This window comes from Erinaceus europaeus, chromosome 8 (assembly GCF_950295315.1).
Source record: "Erinaceus europaeus chromosome 8, mEriEur2.1, whole genome shotgun sequence".
Lineage (NCBI taxonomy): Eukaryota > Metazoa > Chordata > Mammalia > Eulipotyphla > Erinaceidae > Erinaceus > Erinaceus europaeus.
In genome coordinates, this window is record NC_080169.1 from 106,789,332 (window position 1) to 106,812,188 (window position 22,857).

The following is a 22,857-nucleotide window of genomic DNA, read 5'->3' on the forward strand; positions in this document are numbered from 1 at the left end:
CTCAAAGAATCTCAAGAATTCAGAGAAAAATGGGGCCCTAAAAGCAGTATAATATTGTAGATGGTTTAGACTGAAAGCGTCCCTAGGATAGCCATATATTGAAGTCCTACCCCTAATGTGATGTTATCAGGAGATTCAGTCTTGGAAGGTAGTTAGGCCATAAAGGTGGAGTCTTCATGAATAGGATCAGTGCCCTTCTTCTTCTAGAGATAAAAAGAGATTAAAAAATAGGACACAAAATGGGACTAAAGCACAACAAGAATGGCTTTATTGACAAATGTATGAAATTGACTGAGCAAACAAGTCTTGAGAAGAGGAAAGAAAAAAGCCCCAGAGTTAGCACAAACCTGGACAAATGATTTCTGCAAAAGATGCTATTATCAGTGTGAAAATGATGTTAAGACGTGTTAACAGGAATGTGGCAGGCAGCTCTGGGACTTAATCCAGGCCCATTCAGCTTTGGTCAAGCCTTCATTATGTACAATTTTGGTTTCCCATTTGAAGAGTTGTTATATTTCACGATTATATTATAAAAATGGAAAATAGACATTGAGTCTGGCCTAGAAAAAGTGAGATTGAAGGATGGCTTCATATCTGTGGCCCTCATCAAGATAAGTGGATTTCTTTTTTTTTTTTTTTTTGCCCTCATTTTTTTTTTTAAATTTTTTATTAAGAAAGGATTAATGAACAAAAACATAAGGTAGGAGTGGATTTCTATTTCAACCATAGGAACTGAAGTTTAGTAAAAGAATAAGTGATTAAACACTGGGACCTTGATCACAGCATGTCACCTTTGAAGTATGATACTTTAGCTCTACCACTTATAGAGGACAGTTCACTGTGTATGTTGTATTAAAATTTGGTATTCATTTGGACTGTCCTTCTTGTCTTTGAGTCTCCCATGCCACTTAGGACTTATAGTTAATAACCTAAGAGTGTCATGTGGATGTAAGAGAAAGGCACATACTGGTAAGAAACTACACGGTCACCATTACAAAGGCGGTCAAAGAGAGTAAAGCAACCCAAGACATAATACAGGCTAGTGACAGAGGAGGCAAATAATTCAGAGAATTATGTTGACAAATACCATAGGACTATGAAAAGACAGGAAGGCTAGATAATAGGAAACACCCCCGCCCCCCTCCCCACTTATGCACAGATGCACTTGTGTGCATACGCACAAACTACTTCATAGTTCTAAAGGAAAACACAGCAGGAATGATGAAGGCACTAACAAGGACAGAATAGGAAAAGAAAGGCCAGAGATGGAAGTTACTGGAAGGTTGGAAGCAGATGCAATGGCAAAGGTATTGGTTTTCTTTAAAGAGAAATGGTGGAAAAGAAGGACTTTTCATGAAAAGATGTATAAGGAGAATCCATTAAAGAGCAATATCACCATTTTGGTTTTGGTTTTTTGTTTGTTTTTAACCAAAGCACCACCCAGCTCTGGCTCTTGGTGGTGCCAGTGATGGGGCCTCTTCCATGCAAGTCCTGGGCTCAACCACTGTGATATTTCCTCAGTCTCTCCACCTCTCCACCCTCCACCATAGAAAGAAAGATAGGACAATACAGTAAACCAAGAATGGGTTTGTGAGATACCATTATCTACAGAAGGAAGACTGAAGAAGGACATTGAAAAAAATAATAATAAGATGGGTCCAGTTAGTGGTGCACCTGGTTGAGCACACGTTACAATGAGCAAGGACCCAGGTTTGAGCCTCCAGCCCCACCTGCAAGGGGAAAGCTTTGCAAGTGGTGAAGCAGTGTTGTAGGTGTTTCTCTGTCTCTCTTCCTTTGATTTCTGGCTGTCTAAAGATACTTTTTAAAAAATATTTATTTATTACCTTTTGTTGCCCTTGTTTTATTGTTGTAGTTATTAATGTCGTCGTTGTTGGATAGAACAGAGAGAAATGGACAGAGGAGGAAAAGACAGAGAGGGGGAGAGAAAGGCACCTGCAGACCTGCTTCACTGTCTGTGAAGCGACCCCCCTGCAGGTGGGGAGCTGGGGGCTCAGACTGGGATCCTTACACTGGTCCTTGCGCTTTACGCCACATGTGCTTAACCTGCTGCGCTACCGCCTGACTCCCTAAAGATAATTTTTTAAAGATAATTTTTTAAAAAATATTTTAAAAGGGGAGGCAGGCGGTAGCGCAGCGGGTAAATGCACATGGCGCGAAGTCCAAGGACCAGCATAAGGATCCTGGTTCGAGCCCCCGGTTCCCCACCTGCAGGGGGGTTGCTTCACAGGCGGTGAAGTAGGTCCTGCAGGTGTCTGTCTTTCTCTCCTCTCTCTGTCTCCCCATCTTTCCTCTTCTCTCTGTCCTATCTAACAAGGATGACATCAACAATAATAATAACAATAGAAAAACAAGGGCAACAAAAAGGGGAAAATAAATATAAAAAATTATTTAAAAAATTTAAAAAGAAGAGAGGCTCTATTTGCAAATATATAATTAACCCCTTCACTTCCATTCCCAGTCTCTTCTTGGTGAACAGCTGTCTAAGTCATATTTTCTGCCTCATTCTTTTTTTTTTTTTAAAGATTTTATTTATTTATGAGAAAGATAGGAGGAGAGAGAGAACCAGACATCACTCTGGCACATGTGCTGCTGGGGATCGAATTCAGAACCTCATGCTTGAGAGTCCAAAGCCTTATCACTGTGCCACCTACCGGACCACTTCTGCCTCATTCTAAGAGTGGAGAGTCTGAATCCCTGTTCTTAAGATTTATTTCTAAGAGACAGACCGCAGCACTTCTCAGTTTTGATAATGTGTTAGTGCTGGAGGTTGGACCTGTAGCTTCTGGGCCCTCAGACACGTAAGTTCTGTGATCAAAAAAGCTATAGTATCTTCCCAACCTTAGATTAGAATTTCTTTATCAGAAAGCTTATTATTATTATTATTATTTTGTTGTTGTTGTCATCAGGGTTTCACCACTCCCGGCTAACTTTTCTAGACAGACACAAAGACAGAGAGAAAGAGAGAAAGAGAGAGAGAGAGAGAAACTACACCTCCCCCCCCTCCCCAGCCTCCCTTGGCTGGGAGCTGAGGGACCCAAACCTGAGTTGCACACATGACAAAACAAATGCCTTCCCAAGTGAACCATTTCACTGGGTCCCTTTATCAGAAAATTTATCTCCAAGAACCTTTTTAAAATTCTCTTTGCTTGCACTGCTGCCTCTAAAGTGAATAGATTTCCTCTGTGTTGAAGTGAGTTTCTGTAGGAGGTGAGTGAGGGAGTGTATGTGTGTGTGTGTGTGTGTGTGTGTGTTAAGTGCATTAAGGCAGTACATAGGGCACTTCCCACATACCTCTTTTCCATGGGGAATGGCTCCAAGGTAGAAACTGTTCTTAAAACAACCTCTGAGACTATAAAGTCTGGAACAGATCATGTGGTCCAGTCTCCTCCATGAGACAGTTTTTTTTTTTTTCATCACATTTTCTTAATAAAAGGACCACCCTGTGGTGGGAGCTGTTTCTTTCTATTGCACTGACCTCCCTCAAATCTTCCCAGCTCTAAAGCTCTTTGATGAAACATTAAACAAAGATTCCCCAAGCTGAAGGATGCTATGAGTCATTGGAGAGTGGCCCAGGCTTTCTTCCCCCACCTAGAAACTGAGTCCTCAAACGTCATGTATGTGACACCACCGGCCCTGTTGTTTGTGGTGCTAAGGAATGATCACTGATTCGGGTTCTCAAAGACACCAGTTTATGAAGTTGGACACTGGGTCCCGCTGTTTGTATTATAGAATGAAGACAAAGATAGATACCTGTAGGTCTTCCCGGGAAGAGATCTCACTTCTCTTTTCACTATAGCCACACTGGTCCCTTACTAAGTGGCAAATAGGATTATGACACCTTTGAGCTTTTTATTTATTTATTTATTTATTTATTTATTTATTTCATTTTATCTTAGAGAAATTGAGAGGGGAGGGGGAAGTACAGAGGGAGAGAGAAAGACACCTGCAACACAGCTTTACTGCTACGAAATTTCTTCCACTGAAGGTGGGGACCAGGGGGTTGAACCTAGGTCCTTGCACACTATAATGTATTCACTCAACCAGGTGCGACACCACACAGCCCAATTTTTTTTGGTTTTTAAAGATTTATTTATTTACTGTGGCTAGAGAACCAGAACAGCACGATTTAGTACCTGCAGTGCTGGGGACAGAACTCAGGACCTCATGCTTACAGGTACAGTGCTGTGGCCACTGCAGCACTTCTTAGACTGCAACATATCCTTGAGTTTTGCTAGAACACATTGAAGACAGCTACTTCTCAAAAGCTAAGATAGCTAAAAGCATGCATGGTTTCTCTTTCCTTACCTCTCCAACTAGGAAAATGACTTGGTGGATATTTTTTTATACAATCATCTGTTTGGATAAGCACATGAATGTTGGCATATTAATAGAAAATGACTAAATTCTTGTTTTCCTGTGCCAAATCTGCCCAAACTATACTTGCCCACTCAGGAAAGGAGTATCCGGGCAGAGAAATTGGGAGGTGAAAATGTATTCCATAGACCAAATGAGTCCCATAAGCAAATGTATCTGGTCTCTATTGCTGCTATAATAACCACAAACTTGATGCCTTCAAACAACATAAAGTCTTTGACTACCAATCTCCGGAAGCCAAAAGTATAATACTTAGCTAAAATCAAGGTGTGAGCAGGGCTACATTCCCCTCTGGAAGTTTCAGGAGAGTATCCATTTCCTTGCCTCTTGGGTTTCTAGAGATTGTCACATTCCTGGACCCAATAATCACACCCTCCACCTTCAGCATCAGCTGCTGGAGTTGTGCCTTTCCCTGACCAAAGTTGGAGAGGGTTCTCTGATCTTAAAGACCTATGTGATTAGATGGAGCACACCTGGTCAGTCCAGTATGCTCTATTTCAACCCTTTGAGGTTCTTTACATTTGCTGAGTCCCTCTCGCCTATAAGGGACTCCCAACATTCACAAATTTGGAGGATTAAGATATGGGTATATTTTAGGGGAACATTATTCTCTCTGCCACAGTAAGACCACTGAACTTTCAAATGGGGAAAATTTCACTGGGGGAACTTGAAGGTGACTCATTAAGTAGAGCACTGAATTTGGGGGCCTGAGTTCAATCCCCAGAATCCCATATGCCACAGTGATGCTCCCCAGCCCTCTCTCTTTCTCACAAATTTGTGTAATAAGTAAGATTTTTTTTCCTTAAAAAAAAATTCAGTGCACAATTTGATATAAAGGGGAATAAAAAAATAATAATAAATACAATAGTTGTTTCTGCCCAGTTCCAGAGCAATAAACTCAAGCCAAGGCTCTGCCTCCAGACCTCCCTGACTCACTAAAAGTAAAACACTCCTCTTTGGTATGATTTGGTAGGTTACATTTGGGGTCCAGGAATGCACAAATGTTTTTCCATGTAAACTGACAGCAATGGCATTCCAAGAACCCCCCGCCCCAATTAACCTACTAAATTATACCCAATAGAAACATTCTACTTTTAAATTATCCAGGAAATGCATATTTAATGTCTCCTGTATAGGTGTCTCAAGAATTTCAAATGGACAGTAGATGCTGAATGACATCATGTGCCCATGAGCCACAAGAATACATTCAGAGAGATGCATGCTGCCTTCATTGCTTCATTGTATGAGTCTCATAGAGTATAATTATACAAGCCTAGATGGTGTTGCCTACTGCACATTTAGACTAGATGATGTAAACACTTGGGAATATCATCATATATATGTCCATTGCTAATCAAAACATCATCAAGCAGCATGTGACTGTCTAGTCAAAGGGCTATTTAAATGTGCATACACATCCTAATAGATAGGGACAGTTAACTGGGAAATCCATTATATTACGTTTGCTTTTTAAGTGATTGCTTTAGTGGTAGTATAGTATTGAAGCAGAAAAGCAATACATTTTGTTTTAGGTATTTGAGGTTAGGGGAAATAGTGCAACTGATAGAGTGCAGGACTTACATGCCTGAGGTTCCTGGTTCACTCCCTAGCCCTGCATGTACCAGAATGATGCTTAGCTGGGGTTTAGGAGAGGGAAGAGAAGCTGGATGACAGCTCACTAGGTAGGATGCACCCCTTCCTTTGCCATGCATGTGGCCCAGGTTTAATCTCTTCTCTCTCTCTCTCTCCCTCTCTCTCTCTCTCTCTCTCTCTCTCTCTCTAACATTTAGAATGAGAAATTTGCTCCAGAACCAGTAAAATGTAATCACCTGCCCCTTCTTGTTTTAATTCAGTTGAAGTGAGGAGCATTTAACCTATTTGAATTATACTTCCTTCAGTTGAGTACAAGGGTAGCTGCTGCAGTTCTGCTTCCTGACACTGAACTGGCCACTAAAGTGTTCTGTGCTTCTGTGTCCTTGTTTGTGTCACAAAGCTGTTGAGGTCCGAGATGGTTCTTCCTTTTCTAAAAGGGTTCTAGGTGTTGGAGTTGATTGCCTTCCTTGCCATTTGCAACAATAATAACAACACAGCAACAAAATCTTGGGTAGTTCTTTAATTTTATGTTTAAACCAGAACACTGCACAGCTCTGGTTTATGTTGGTACTAGGGTTTAAGCCTAGAACTTCAGAGCCTCAGGCATGAAACTCTTTTTTTGCATAACCATTATGCTATTTCCTCAAGCCTGAGTGCTTCTACTCATCTGATGGAAAGTCATTCCCAGTGATCCAACATCAATCTGTTCATTACTTGGTAGAGAAGAAGAGAAGCATTCACAGTGGGAACCCAGACAGAGTGTCATCTCTAGATAGAATCAACACCACCCCCACTTCAGGGGCTGGAATTTGGTGGCTGTCCAAGTGGTTGCTGACCAGGCTGCCTTGCCCTGCTTGGGCGATGAAATCACCAGCAGAGCACCATGGGCAAGGAAGGGGCCCACTGTTGTAACATGTTCCTGGGTGGACGATTGCCCTCTTTTCTCTGAGGGCCCAAACACCCTGTAGAAACCAACATATGCTGATTGAAGACCTGTCTCTTCTTCCCTCCATCTCCATTGGCATTTACATACCATACAGCTTTCGTTGGGTAAGAGGAGTTTCTCACATTTGATTTCTCAGTGGAAACTGTTTGCTTTGGAAGCCACCTCCATCAGTGTTAATTGAGAACAGAAAGGCAGGAGAAGTTCCCTGAGAACTGCACCCAGATGAACTTCTCAATGGTGGTCTGGTTTCCATTGATGTCTTTATGTATGTGAGCAATTGCCATGATCAAAAATGCTTTCCTCAAGAAGAAGCACGTGCACTGGTCTCTTCTGGCTGGTTCTCTGTCTTGGAAAAGTATTTTTGCAATTAATCCCATCAAATCTTCCTTATGAAAGCTACTGGAGAACCGGCTCCCTACAACCCCAGTGATAACATTTTGGAAATTGCCAAGCTACCGGACACCCTTTACAAACTAAACAGGATGGGCCTCTATTAGAGAGATTACAGTAAAAAAAATAACAATCAGCTCTCTGATGATCCCAGGCAGAGGGGAAGGGTGGGGAGGAGGAGTAGATTTGGCTCAGGACAAGCCCAGACTTTCGTCACCGGGACAGACCAACGTGTTAACACAAAGGGAGAACCTGGGAGCATCCCGCTGGACGGCACTGCAGCCACAGATAACATGGCCCCTTGGACCGCCGGGTGCACGCCCTGACTGCCCCGAGGGTCTCAGCACCTCACCCGCCCCGCCGCCCCTCCAGCTGCGGACATGCTTGGCGGATCCGGATCCCAGGGAAGACGCAGCCTGGCCGCGCTCTCCCAGTGAGTGGCTCACTTCCCCTCTTCAGTCTTTTTTTTTCCCCCCACAAAGCAACTGTTGTAAAAAAAAATTTTTTTTTAATTGTAGGAGGTGGGAAGGGGAAGAAAAGTAGCAATCAGAAGTTGGGGGTTGGGGTGAAGCGAGGAGTGTGTGTGTATGTCTTTCAGATTGTGTGTGTGTGTTTCAGTGTGTGTGTTTCAGTGTGTGTGTTTCAGTGTGTGTGTGTGTGTGTGTGTGTGTGTGTTTCAGATCTGTATGGAACTTTCTGGGCTAAACCAAACTTCTGATTGGTTTTCCTCCTTTCATCTGTGTGGTGGTCTGTAGACCTTTTGTAGGACTTCTGGGCTAGCCACTGGTGTGTTTCTGCAATGCGTTGTATGACCACAGATCTGCTGTGAATTTAGACTGGATCCCCCACTCTGCATTGGGAGTGATCCTTTGCAGGACTCAGAGATTTGGGCTAAAGCACACATTGCCCAATCCTTAAAGTCAACAGTCCAAACCCCTTAATAAAGGGACCATCTGACTGTGACGGAACCAGACCCAGAGCACATGCTATTGATCAGGGGATTGGCCAGATAGCAGGCTCCCAGGTTTAGGAACCTGAAATCCTGGAGTGCAATAAACCTCTAGGGGTTCCTAGAATTGTTCCCTGTGGTGCTCAATCATTCCATAGAGGAGGGAAAGGAACCAGAGTGGCTAGCTCAACCCATTGGAGCCAGACAAGAGTTAGAGAAGTCAGTATTTTTGAATGCAGGCTTGGGCCTTTGTCACGCAGGCATTTATGAGATCTGGAGAAAGTACAGGATCTTGGGGGAAAAGGTACTGCGCCAGAGTTAGAGCACCAAATGGCCTTTCAGTAAATCTTTCGTTTTTTGTTCTTTTTTTTTTTTTTTTTGAGTTTTGGCACTGATTCAGCATGACAATTGTCATTCCAGTTGTTCCAACATTTGTGCAACAGTTAAACAAATAAACAGAGGTGCTCAAAGAGGCCCTAAAAATGAGTCCCCTGTCCACTCTATTAGCCATTTTCTCTAAGTGTGATCACTCAAGTGAGAGAACTCAAGGGGAATTGTAGAGGTTATTCTGTATAGTCCAGTGGTTCCCAAACTTGTACTTGTTTTAGAGAGTTTAATCTTACAAAATCCTATTTCATAAAGGAGATGTCTGGTTATATAGAAGATGGAGAACGTTTGGAATCTAGAGCTTTCTCATCCCTTCTGTCTCCCACCCCACCCTGAGTCATTCCCCATGATTATCCTCACTCCACTCCCCATACCTTCTCCAGCAAGCCCCCTGCCTCAAATTCCACCTCAACTACTTTGGAATCCAAGGCCCCCATGGAACCTTTCAGTAAATGCTGATCTCATTTAATGGCTTGATTTCAGATGAGAAGATTGAGGCACATAAGGTAAAGAGCTTGCTTCACTTACACAGCTAGTTAGAGCCTGGAAGGAAAAAGAGCCAGGTCATATATTCTCTCTTGCTCTCTCTCCTTCTTCTGGTTCTGAGTCGCCTGGGATCCTATCCATTTGCTTTTTCCTTGTCTAACTCCATTCCACTCCCTAGGTGGGTGGTCATTTCCTGCATTTCTATACTTATTGTCTCCCACCTCCCACCTGGCCCATTGGAATTAAACACTCCTCCCCCCACATTGTCCTAGCCTCAATCTCCCTCCCTTTTCTGATCCCACCTCCACCCCCAAGCCCCTGCCCTTTGAGGATAGAATCCACTCTTTTCCGTAAGGCATTCAGAATTCTCCACAGTCTGCCTTCCATCCCTACCCCCACCCTACCACCAGGCATCAAATCAGATCACAACTTCTTCTTCTTCTAGCATTTTCCCTTCTTCCATAGCCAGTCAACAGCGTCAGGTTGAGCCTGATGTAAAGTTTCGAGACCTCCTTTGAATCTGGAGAGGTGGCAGTCGTTGACTATGTGGGTCATAGTCTGTCTGTAGCCACAGGGGCAGTTCAGGTCGTCTCTGGCTCCCCAGTGGTGGAACATAGCGGCGCACTGGCCATGGGTCAGATCACAACTGACATGTACAAGCAACTCCACTCCTTGAATCACTTGAGTTCCCACTCAGGGGACACCCCATGTGCTTCAGTTGCCTCAGTTGAAGAAAAATCATTAAGCGTGTCTGGTGCTAAAACAAAACAAAACACTGTTCCTTGCAAGGAAGTTTTAGTGGAGTGAATAGAATAGGGTAGGAGTAACCAAAATGCAAGGGGCATAGCAGCACTAAGAAATTCTACCTCCTCTGTTTCTGACTTTCAAAGCTTTGATCAAATGCTACCTTCCCCATAAGCCTCCCTCAGTTCCTCTTTCCTCTATACACTGATGACCTTTGTCCATTTTTGTTAGGAACCTTGTGCTAAAGTTATCAGTGAGCAAGCCTGTCCCTCTCTCCAGCATGACAGTTCACTTAAGCAGAGGAACTGTTTAGAATCTTTGAGTCTTCATCTGATGCCAACAACTTCATTTCCTGCTTAATTTAAATTTTCCTCTTATTGAATAAATCTAACACAGTTCACTTCACTCTGCACGTTTCCTGTGAGCTTCAGATATAGAAAGATACAGAAAGCGTGTGCACTTTTAGCCTGGGAATAGGTATGAGGTTAAATGCCAAAACAGGTGCCCAACCAAATGAATTCCAAATTGCATCAGGTAATTCATCTCAGTTTCATCACCTACAGAGTAAGATTAGCTGAGCTTTTTAATGAGGTGCATTAAAATTCCTGAATGCCAAAACCATCACAAAGCCAGGTTATTTTCAGGGGCAGGTGTGAATGGTCTCAGTTCTCTACATTTCAAGCTGTTTGTTAATTTATTCCTTGTAAGATTATTGAGAGCTTCTGTCATTTGCTGCTTGATGTTTTTATTGCTCCTTTTCTCATTTCCCCAAAGCCCTCATGAAACCTTTCCATTTGAGTCAAGGCTTCATGGTTCTTATAAATACCCATTCATAAGAAATTATGTTTTTAGTCCATTAAGAATTACATTTCTTGCAAGGAAATATGCTTTTATGTATCGCGAGGATAAAAAACAAATTTTCCTATGTCTCACATTGTGTAACAAATGGGAAGGGCAGATAAAATTTAAAACCCTGAAGTCAAAAAAAACACAGGAAATAGCTTAGTTTATTTCACTGTTTTCTGAGGAAACTAAGCCTAAAACACATCAGGACAATAAATGATTGATGTATTTTCATCAGATTCTACAGAGATGACAAAAGAGACATACATGAAAATGTTCAGATCTGTGAACTAATATCCTGGTCCCTAGTTTATCCAGTCTTATTGGAGAAGGTAGCATAATCTTACAACTTGCTAAATGTGTACCCAGACAAGGTGTCAGCAAATATTTCCCTTTGTTAACATACCTGTTGCAGTGCATTTGAAACACTTGCCAGTTGCAAGAGTTGTCAGTAGGAATATTGTTTCTAAATCCTGCTTCAAAATAGCAGGGCTGCCAACCCAAAATGGATCCGTTATTATATTATGTCCTCTGCCTACTTTGTTATGTCTTTTATCTCTTCTAATTGGTGTTAATGCATAAGCACTTTGCAGTCAACTCTATTGTGTGGGAGCCAAATATTTCAGGAAATTCCATTTGTTAGAATTGAGTTCAAAGGATGAGTTAATAGCCTGGTAGAGGATTTCTGAGGTCTTCTCTTTTTTTTTTTTTAATTTCTTTATTGAGGAATTGATGTTTTACATTCGACAGCAAATACAATAGTTTGTACATGCATAACATTTCTCAGTTTTCCATATAACAGTACAACCCCCACTAGGTCCTCTGTCATCCTTCTTGGACCTGTATTCTACCTCCCCCCCACCATCTTCTCTCTTATAAAGTCAAGGGCATGCACATTTTATGACTGTTGGTTTGTTCACCAAGTTAGCTAATTTTTGCTCACTCTGTGGTTCAAAACCTTTCTAGACCTTTTATTTGGGTAAAAATGAAGCTACTCTTTGCATTTTGTGACTGGAAATTAATGAAAAATGACAAGATATATAGGTAATCTCTCTTTGTGTGTACTGCGCACTCTAAGTGGCATTACTGAATTGCTCCTGTAGTAGTGACTATAGCAAGTCTGTGAAGGTGACCTTGACTTTGGGGCTGTGATCACACCTGGTGGTCAATGACCTATTCTTTTTCTCCTGTTGATATTCTTTGCAGTGTCCACTCTACTTTAATTTCCTTACCTTTGACCTCTTTCTCACTTTGAAATGATCCCTTACTCTATGCAGCTTCTCACATCCCCTCCCCCTTTTTGGCTTTTTTTTTAAATTGATTTAATAATGATTGACAAGTCTGTTGGATTAGAGGGGTTACCAGGGTTCCCCACCCCATCCCCTCCATTGGGAGTTTTCTTATTCTTTATCCCTCTCTAGGAGTATGGACCCAGGATCATTATGGGGTGCAGAAGGTGGAAGGTCTGGCTTCTGTAATTGCTTCTCCAATGGACTTGGGCATGGCAAGTTGATCTCACATCCCTCCTAACTCACTCCAAGTGGCCTTGCAATGGCAGATTCAACCCTGGCAAGAGTGATGGGTTGGGGAGGTACACCTCTGCCATCTGGAGGATAGTTTGCTCCTGGCAAGCCCAGCTGGGGTGGTGAGGATGCATCTTTGTTTCCATTGAAAGCAAACTCTGACTAGGTTTGAGCTGCCCCTCTTCTCTGTAAGGGGGTGGTCACTTCACAAGTGGTGAAGCAGGTCTGCAGGTGTCTCTCTCCCCCTCTGTAGCTCCCCTTCCTCTCTCAATTTTTCTTGGTTCTACTCAATGAAATGGAAAAAATGGCCCCATCAGGAGTAGTAGATTTGTAGTGTAGCACCAAGCCCCAGAGATAACACTCTGGAAAAGTGTTAACGGCAAAAAAAAAAAAAGACAAGAATAGAAAAGAAAAAAGAAAAGAAAAGAAAAGAAAAGAAAAGAAAAGAAAAGAAAAGAAAAGAAAAGAAAGTCCTGGCTTCCATTCTCAGTATTACCTTCAGCTAGATCTCAGGTTTAAAAAAGGTGTTTGTGGACTGGCCGAGGATCTCATCTGCAATATTTAATGATGTTTGAAGTTCTAAAAATAAATTTGCAAATTAAGGTTTTGGAAACCATACTGCCTGGATTCAGTTCTAAGACTAATTGAGTTTTTAGGAGGAGCCTTAAAAATATCTGTAAACCTCACTCGTTGCTGTGCATTCATTCAACAGCCACTCACTAAGGGTTTCCTGCTGGACAAGACATCAAGAGCATAAAAGAGGACAGAACACAGGCTTTAGCTTTAAAGGGGTCTAGTCTCTAACTTACTACCCACAGCAGGAATCTTTCTCCAGTCCTCCCCACATACCCACCACCTAACACACGATACTCCCAGGTTAACTTGGGCCAGTGGTTGACATCTGAACTACTTGGTCAGCATTAGCTTAGTGATATTTGCCCATTTTACTGTTTTCCTCTGACTCTCTGATAGCAAAACTTTTTTTTTCAGTCATCACTGGGGTTTCATCAATCCAGGATGATTTTTTTCAATAGAAAGACAGAGACATAGATAGAGAAAAGGATACCAAGAAAGAAGGAAGAATAGAGATAGAGAGACAGAGAGAAGGGCCTGGACTCAAACATGGCTTATATCTATGACAAAGCAAACTCATTACCCACATGAGCTTCCTTACAGGCCCAATAAAATTTACAGTTAAAATATATTAAGTATAATAAACTTTACTTCTTAATATCAAACACATACAGTGGGTTTGAAATAATTATTTCACAAAACAATGTATGCACTGGCTGTAAGCAATATGACATTTGATATTTTCCTTTATTTAAAATAATATTGTTTTTTATTGGAGCATAGTTTACAACTTTTATTTTGTATTAGCTTTATTTATTTATTGGATAAAGACAACCAGAAATCGAGGGGAAAGAGGGTGATAGAGAGGGAGATAGAGAGACACCTTAAACATTGCGTCACCACTCGGAAAGCTTTCCCCTTGCAGGTGAAGACTGGGGGCTCAAACCCAGATCCCTGAGCATTATAACATGTGCACTCAACCAGGTATGTCACCACCTGTCCCTTAGTTTACAACATTATACTGTTTTTGTTTTTGTTTTTTTGCCTCCAGGGTTATCACTAGGGCTCGGTGCCAGCACTATGAACCCACTGCTCCTGGCGGTCAATTTTTCCATTTTATTGGCCAGGACAGAGGGATATTGAGAGAGGAGGGGGAGGTAAAAAGGGAGAAAGAGGGGGAAAGAGAGACACCTGCAGACCTACTCTGCCGCTTGTGAAGCAGACCTCCTACAGGTGGGGCAACATATTTTTATTGTAGTCTGAATTTACTCAAGTGTAACTGACAAAAAAAAAAAAAAGAAGTCAGACATATTTAAAGTGTATGATTTGATGCTTTGAAAGACCTGTATGTGGTAAAAGGATTCTCATTATAATGGCACTTAGCATATTCATCGACACCCATATTTCTCTTTCTTTCTTACTGTTCTTTCTTCCTTCCTTTCTTCCCTCTCTCCTTCTTGACAAGAGCACTTAAGTTCTCCTTAGCAAAATGTAATTATACAGATATATTATTAACTACAGTCGCCATGTTTTACAATAGATCCTCACACCTTATTCATCTTATAACAGAATTTTGGGGGCCAACTTCTCCCTATTTCTACACTCCTAGCAACTATCTTCCTGTTTTGACATTTGCTTTTTCATTCCAAATACAAGTGATTCCATAACATATTTGTTTTTCCTTCTCTGGCTGACTTCATTTAGCAACATGTCTTTCTAGGCTCCTTGATGCTCTCATATGTGACAGGCTTTTTTTTGAGCCCAAGTAACATTCCATTCACATTTTCTTGTTTCTTTCCCTCATCCACAGATACTTAACTTGTCGCATACCTTAGCTGTTGTGACTAATGCTGCCATCAATGTGGCAGTTCAGATACCTCTGGGCTAAATGTACAGATATCTTACTCTATGATATTTTCCCAATTCCTTATTTCCTTTTATTTATTTTTTAAATATGTTTTATTGGCAGGGGTAGATAGTATCATTATACTATGCAAATGGTTATGCAAAGAAACTCTTGGGGCTGAGATTCCAAAATCACAGATTCAATCCCCTGCACCACCATAAGCCAGAGCTGAGCAGTACTCTTGTAAGAAAAAAAAAAAGAAAAGAAAAGAAAGATAGAGAGAGAAAAGAAAAAAAGAGAAGAGAGAGATTCAGAGAGAAAGATAATAGATATACAGAGATACAAAGGGGGTGGGGTGCCAGAGCTCCAGTTTATGGTGATGCAGGAGACTGAACCTGGGACATTAGAGCAGCAGGTATGAAAGCCTTTTTGCATAACTATTGTGCAATCTCCCCCTGCCCATCCTTATTTCATTTTAAAGTGCCAATCATGACTCTCTCAATAGATTTCAGAAGCAGCATGTTTCAGTTTGCAAGCCACTGGGCATATTACATAATCTCCTGCCTTAGGGACAGTTTAGGAAACTCTGCTAACCTATGGTCACACTGACTATCTGCTACTGAGGTCAGCCCCCAGGTTGAAGGAGAGGCTTTTCAGATGGGGATCAGAGGGAATGGATTCTGGCAGTTTCTTCAGTGACCTCTGGAAGTTGCATTGACTTGCTGCTTCAGGCCAGCTTTAGGATGGGAGTGCTCAGGTCTGTTCCAGTTACTTACAGAGTCAGGGTCATCCAGTCAAATGACGTGCACTCAAGTAGATGAGAAAAAGATTAAGTACAAAATACACTCAAGTGACTGTTAAAATTTTCCTTTTTGTCCCAGTGAAAGTTTCATATTAGAGAAACACATCAGATTTGTTCTTCATAGCTTTGGAAAAAGATCCTCTTGTGAGGTGGTTATAGGCAACTTCATAAATAAAGGTCTCAGAGTAGGAAACTGGGAAATGTTATGCATATACAAACTATTGTATTTACTGTTGATTGTAAAACATTAATTCCCCTAATAAAGACAGATAAATAAATAAATAAATAACTGTCTCAGGGTGGCAGGTGTTTGCAATGTTGTAACTGGATTTCTATTTAAAGAGCTCTGCCAGGTCATCCTTCCTCTGTCCTTAAGTCCCTCCTCTGGCTATAAAATGTAGGAGGCATTGAGAGAGTTGGTGGGTTTTTAATTCGTAAGGGAAGTTAGGAAGGAATGAATTAACCTGATAAAATCTACTCTAGCCTGCTAGACTTATAAACAGTAATTTCCTCTGTTTTTAAGATTTTTATTAAAAACGACTGGCACTAAACAAAAGTAAGTGGTAAAGGAGATCATTTTATTAAGAAGCATTTGAAACAATAAACTTCTAGATGAAAGATGTTGCTTTTCTGGTGGGAGTTTCCATTTCTCTCTGTAATTTTATTATAAGCCTCATCTCACACAGACTCTGGGGCAGAATGCTTCTTTCAAATCCTGATACTCTTATTTAAGTTTTGGAAGTTTAGTCTGAGATTGCTGAATTCACTCTGGAGGTTTTCCTCTTGCCAGCTAACTTTGCTGTATTAATTCTCAGCATTTTTGTTCTGTTTTGTTTTGTTTTACCTTTCCATGATCCTAATCATTGTAGGTAATGTCCACCCATCTTTTCTAGAATCCTTGTTCTCCACATATCTTTTCATTTTTCTGTTCTCTAGAAGTCCTTTCACTTTGTAAGTAACAGGAGAAAATAAAGTGATACAAAGTAATATAATAATAGATCAAAGAGAAGGAAATCAACCTACTGCCTCCTCCAATTTATAAAGTACCAAGGATAGAACCCAGGGCCTCCACCATGTGGTAAAGCACTTGAACTCTGAGCCACCTCTTCATCTTTATTAAAAGATTAATTTTTCTTATTTCACATAAAGTATCTAAAGGGTTTTACATGAGAGAATTAGAGATAGAGATAGAGAGAGTGAGATGGAAAAAAGAACACCACTGCTGTATGTGGTGCTGGGTTTTAAACCAGTCTCATGCTTTACCAGTTGAATTATTTCCTGACACCTACTTATATTCTCTCTTTAAAATTTTTTTTATTCATTTATTAGATAAAGATAGCTAGAAATTGAGAGGAGGGGGAGATAAAGAGGGAGAGAGACAGAGAGACAACTGCAGTCAGAAATTAAGATGGGGGGAAAATAAAGAGGGAGGGATAGCGAGAAACCTGCAGTAATGCTTCACCACTTGTGAAGCTTTTCCTCCTGCAAGGGGGGACAGGGGCTTGAACCTGAGTTCTTGCACAGTATAACATGTGCGCTCAACCAGGTGCACCACCCCCTGGCCACCCTACTTATATTCTTTAAAGAGTGATTTTTTTTTCCTTTTTTACTCACATCAAAAATATCCCAACAAAGTGTAATATTCAGACAAAAATAGACAAATGCCTGAAACTTTGGCACTTCGATGTAGATGATTTCAACAGGTTCTTCATGTTTCTGATATTCCTTAGAAATGAGCTGAAAAGTGTGCACACAGGTTTCTAATGACTGAAGCCCTTGGAGATTATACACATTGAGTCTGAGGAGCAGTAGGTTGACTTTGAAGGGGAGACTCTTGTTCACCTCCCATCTCCGAGGTAACCTTTCAGGAGTGAAGTGGTACTGTTGGTTGGGGGAAAGGGTTTCAGTTTGTCTATTGAAGAAGACCCACATTAAAAAAAATTTTTTTTACTCTTTATTTATTTATTTTGAATACAGACAGAGAGAAATTGTGAGGGGAGTGGAAAATAGTGCAGGAGAGAGACACCTGCAGACCTGCTTCACCCCTGCAGGGGGGACCAGTGGCTTGAACCCAGATCCTTGCGTATTGTAATGTGTGCACTTAACCAGGTGCGCCACTGCCTGGCCCCAAAGACCCACCTTTTACAATACTAAGTGAGTGTATTCCCAACAGATGAGAAACTAGAGTCAAACAACTCCCTCATCTCCCACATCTGTATTTAGACCTCATTCGTTACCAAGTGTGTGACCTTGAGCAGGTCACTTAATCTCCATCTCTAAATTTCTTAATTTTCTTTTTAAGTAAAACATCTGCCTTGCAGACTTAGTGAAAAGTAAAGAAACTAGCTACACAAATGTCTAGACCAGAACCAGAGAATGCCTAATCAGTGTTGCACTCCCTGACTTTTCCTTCCCTCCCAATATTTTCCTTTCAAGGGCCCCAGAAACAAATCTCTTAATATCTTATACTGACCAAATACTGGGACACAAAGCAGCTTATAAATTCAGTTTGTAATTGACATGTAGTCTTTGATAAGTACACTGTCTTTGGAAATACTGGAGAAGCTCTTTAGCTCTTTTATTCAGTCATTCATTTACTTACTACTTGGAGATGTTTTTTCTGTCTTGATTTGGATAACTCAAAAGTACTAAGAAACTTCTGAAAATGGGCTTTTGGGGATAAAAATGTAAAATTGCTCTTTCTTCTACTTAACCTAATTCACATATATTGTGAACAAATGTGTGGTAAGAAATAGGTAACTGCTGGCCAGAGAACAGCATCAATCTTTACATAATATTGACAGGTGGGGAGGATACCAGTTAAGATTAATCATTTGAAGGGGCTAGGAGATGACTCAGTGATAGAACACATAACTTGCATGAGCAGGGCCCCAAGTTCAATCCCCAGTACCTCATAAAATGATGAGCCATGATGTGCTCCCCCCCTTCCTCAATAAAAATTAAAGAAAAATTTGTTTACTTCAAAACCCAGATAGATTTGCATTCAAACTCTAGTTACATCATCATGTTGATTGTCCTTGAGCAAACTGTTCTTTCTACACATTTCTTAGTTTATTGCCTTACAGAAAAAAGAAAATAGAGCCTAGGCAGTGGTACAGCCTGCGGACACATGCATTATCATGTGTGAGAACTCAAGTTCAGTCCCAGGTTCCCACCTTCAGGAGGGAAGTTTCACAAGCTGTAAGGCAGTGCTGTAGATATTTCTCTTTTCTCTTCCTCTATTTCGCCACCAATTCCCTCTGTATGAGAAAGAGAGGAAGAGGAAGAGAGGAAGAGGAGGCCACTAGGAGCAGTGGAGTCCACATGCAAGTACTGAACCCCAGCAATACCTTTGGTCATATATATATATATATATATGAAGGAAGGAAAAAAATATATGTAAAGTGGTAGCAGTCACTAGGCAGGAATGTGATTACAATTAACAATGATAATTATGAACTTGAACTGGGTTCCTAGGGAAAGAATACACTTCTGAGTAATCCCAAAAGAACGGGCAACTGTGAGGAGTCCAGAGCTGTCTTAACAGTGTGCCACACACCGAGTCACTGGGTGACTTAGAACAACAGACACTATCTCTTAGTTCTGGAGGCTCAGGGTGCGAAGTTAGGAAGACAGCGGAGCCTTGCTCCATACTAGTCCTGTAATGGGAGGATTCTTCCTTGTCTCCTGCAGATTTTGATACCCCCAGATATCCCTGGCTTGGTGACAACATAACCCCTATGCTTCCATAACTTTAGTGACATTCCCTCTATTTAGAGTTACATCATCTCCCTTCTGTGCGTGCTGTCTCTGTGCCCTAATTTCCCCTTGTTCTTAAATCTCCTAGCCTATTGGATGAGGCCCCACCCTGATTGCTTCATCTCAACTCTCTACAAAGGCCTTCTTTCCAGATAAGATCACATCCTGGGAGGCTGGGGGTTAAGAATTCATTTTAAAAGGGTCATAATATCTTCCATAATATAAGTTTACAGACTGGCTAGAGTTAAACACAAGCCTAATCCTGACTTCCAGCTCTTCAATTTTACTAAAGTCTCCACTAAGCTGGGCAAACCTTATGCTTACTGGAAAGAACAATGAGAAAAATGGGGTTCTGATATTAGTTTGCTTCTTAAAAAATTTACTGATTTATTTTTATGAGAAAGGGCTAGGGAGATAACATAATGGTTACAAAAGCAGGTTTTCATGTCTAAGGCTCCAAGGTCCCAGGTTCAATCATTAGGACCTTCAAAAGCCAGAACTTGAGCAATGCTCTCATAAAAAATTAAAAAATTATAAGAAAAAGACACTATATCCCTGCTCAGTGATATCAGAACCCCATTTTTCTCATTGTTCTTTCCAGTCAGCATAAGGTTTGCCCAGCTTAGTGGAGACTTTAGAAAATTGAAATTATCTCCTGGCTCTCATTTGCTTTCTGAGAAGTGAATATTGTTTCCCAAAGGACAAGAGCTTCTTTAACCCAAGTTTAACCGGAGTTTTGCTTTTAACCTTGCTGAGTGATGAGTACCCAGGAAATATATATAATCATGTCATTCCCAGGGACACAGCCTTGAAGTCAGAGATTGAATCATCGCAGGGAGGTAGGATCATGGGAAAGATTTTATTTCCCATTTCTTTTTGCTGTGTGTGCATTTTAACATTTCTGAGCTGACTTAAACATTAGATTGGAGCAAAGAGGTATTTGAAGTGTCTCTTGGATCTTGAGATTTGTGTCTGGGGAAGGAAAACCCTGTGAAACCTTCCTTACACCCAGAAAATAAAGCCTCTATTATCTGACTGTCCCGAGATCCCAACAGTCAGGTGTTTAATGAGCCTATTTCCAAGCTATGGGTTAATCTCTAGCCAAGATTCCTGGATTCAAAAGCAAAGGTGAACAGAAACATCTGAGAAGAGAAAAATTGTGAGTCCCAGCAGAAAGCATTTTAATAAAACAAACAATTTGCTGAGTTACTGGAATGAACCACTCACCAAAATAAATAACAGAAGGTGCCAGAAGCTGTTTTTAAAGTTTGGTTGACTAAGTAGAACCATTTCATCCGTAAATTGAGTATCATATTAGTTTCCTACAGCATCCATAACAAAAAGCAGTGGATGGGCCAGGTGGTGGCACATCTGGTTAAGCACACTCATTACAGGTTCAAGTCCCTGGTCCCCATCTGCAGGGGGAAAGCTTCATGAGTGGTGAAGCAAGGCTGCAGGTGTCTCTCTGTCTCTCTCCCTTTCTATCTTTCCCTCCTCTCTCAATATCTCTCTGTCTGTATCCAATAATAAATAAATAAAAATTTAAAGAAAAGATGAAAAAATACATTACAAAAAGCAGTGCATACTGGATGGCTTAGACTAACATGCAAATTTGTGACCTTCTGAAGTTTTGTAGGAGAATCTTCCATGCCTCTTTTCTATTTTCTGGTCGTTTTCTGGCAGTCTTTGGTGGTCCTTGATGTTTAAGTCCTTTATTTCAGTCCTTTGCCTTCACATTCTCTCTCTGCTTTTTAACAGATTTTACCTTCCTTGCATGTCTGTTTTGGTATCCAAACATCTTCCTTTTATTATTTCTTTATTTTTATGTGGCAAGAAGTGAATAGAGGTCCTCACACATGCTCAAGACCATTGATTGGCCTCTCTAGTCCAACATAGCAGGAGGGGGAAGAAGGGAGTTCAGCAAGAAAGAGAGACACCACACCACCATTGCATCATCCAGGGAATTCCTTTGATCCTGTTCATGGTGCACTATTGTGATGCCAGAGATCAATCCCAGGACCTCACATATCATAAGGTCTATGGGCTAAGGAAGCTACACCTGCACTCTCCCTCTTTCGTAAGTACACAAGTCATATTGAATGAGGACCCACCGTGACAGCCTCATCTAACTTGATTACTTCTATATGGTCTTAAATCCAAGTAAAATCACATTCTACAATACTGGGGGCTAAATCAGCAATGTTAACATGCTTTCAAGGACATACTTCAACCCTTAACAAGTAATGAATGATTCTAAATACTTTAACATTACATTTCATAGTGTAATTCATATATGCAGCATGTAGGGCAGCTTTCAAGTACAGTTAAAATGCCTAGTAGCTAAAGGGTATCGGGTTAATGAGTATACATTGGTGACAGACCATTAGTGTAGAAACCATTCCTGTAAGAGTCAGAGATAGCTTCCATGCATAGAGCTCTAGTCCACCTATTCTCCACTAAGTGTGGTAGTTAAACCAATCCTCTCCCTAAAAAATAAATAGAAGAAAAAGAAAAGGTTCTCCTCTTTCACTAAGACATGTATTTTCTGAAATGGAAAGATGGCACTGTCTGGTGATAACTCTCCATCTAATTTTAAAGAAATAGCATGGGAAAAAAAAAAAAGATATGGGACCAGGTGGTGACATACCTGGTTGAGAGCACATGTTACAGTGTGTAAGGACCCAGGTTCAAGCCCCCTGTCCCCACATGCAGGGGGGAAGCTTCACAAGTGGTAAAGCAATGCTGCAGGTGTTTCTCTGCCTATCTCTCTCCCTATCTTCCCCTCCCCTCTCAATTTCTCTCTGTCTCTATCCAATAATAAATATATATATATATTTAAAAAAAAAAAAAGAAAAAAGAGAGGCAAAATGGATCCCCTTACTGGATACTGGTGGTCATAACATCTCCGTAATCTCAGTGATGACCAGGGAGGTGACTCAGAAGTAGAGCACATGCCTTACATGTGTGAGGCCCTGGGTTCAATCCCTGGCACCTCATAAGAATAAGAAAGGCAAAAACAAATAAAACGCTATAAATGACAGGGAAGTTCTCTGGTCTCTTGATTTCTCTCTGTCTCTCATAAAAAACAAAACAAAACAAAAAAACAATCAACAATGGAGGAACAAGGGAATACCTAGAGAAGGCAAAAAAACGACCTCCCCCCTCCCCGATCTTTTATGCAGGTCTTAGCCTTCTGAGAGGCTGTTAACATTTTCTAATGAAAAAGAGTTTTAGGGGAGATATAACATGATGTTTATACAAAAAGTCTTTTATGCCTTAGGCTCCAAAGCCCCAGGTTCAATACCCTGAACCAGCATAAGCCGAGCTTAGTAGAGAAGAAGAAGAAGAAGAAGAAGAAGAAGAAGAAGAAGAAGAAGAAGAAGAACAACAACAACAACAACAACAACAACAACAACAACAAGAAGAACAAGAAGAAGAACAAGAACAAGAAGAACAAGAACAACAAGAAGAAGAACAAGAACAAGAAGAACAAGAAGAACAAGAACAAGAACAAGAACAAGAACAAGAACAGCCAGGTGGTGGCACACCTGGTTGAGCGCACATGTTACAATGCGCAAGGACCCGGGTTTGAGCCTCTGGTTCCCACCTGCAGGTGGAAAG

General features: G+C 41.0%; 1 protein-coding gene across 11 annotated transcripts in view; it reads left to right on the forward strand.

Annotated features, from left to right (window-relative positions):
* CALD1 (caldesmon 1) overlaps positions 1-22,857 on the forward strand; it is a 235,695-nt gene that overhangs the window by 136,891 nt on the left and 75,947 nt on the right. The window contains exon 1 of one of the 11 annotated variants that reach the window (XM_060196625.1): positions 7,526-7,757. The exons of the other annotated variants lie outside the window; for them this stretch is intronic. Within the exon in view, the coding sequence (XP_060052608.1) occupies positions 7,705-7,757 (53 nt within the window). The 5' untranslated portion in view covers positions 7,526-7,704. Of the gene's footprint in view, positions 1-7,525; positions 7,758-22,857 lie in introns of those variants that run through there. 11 annotated transcript variants of the gene reach the window in all.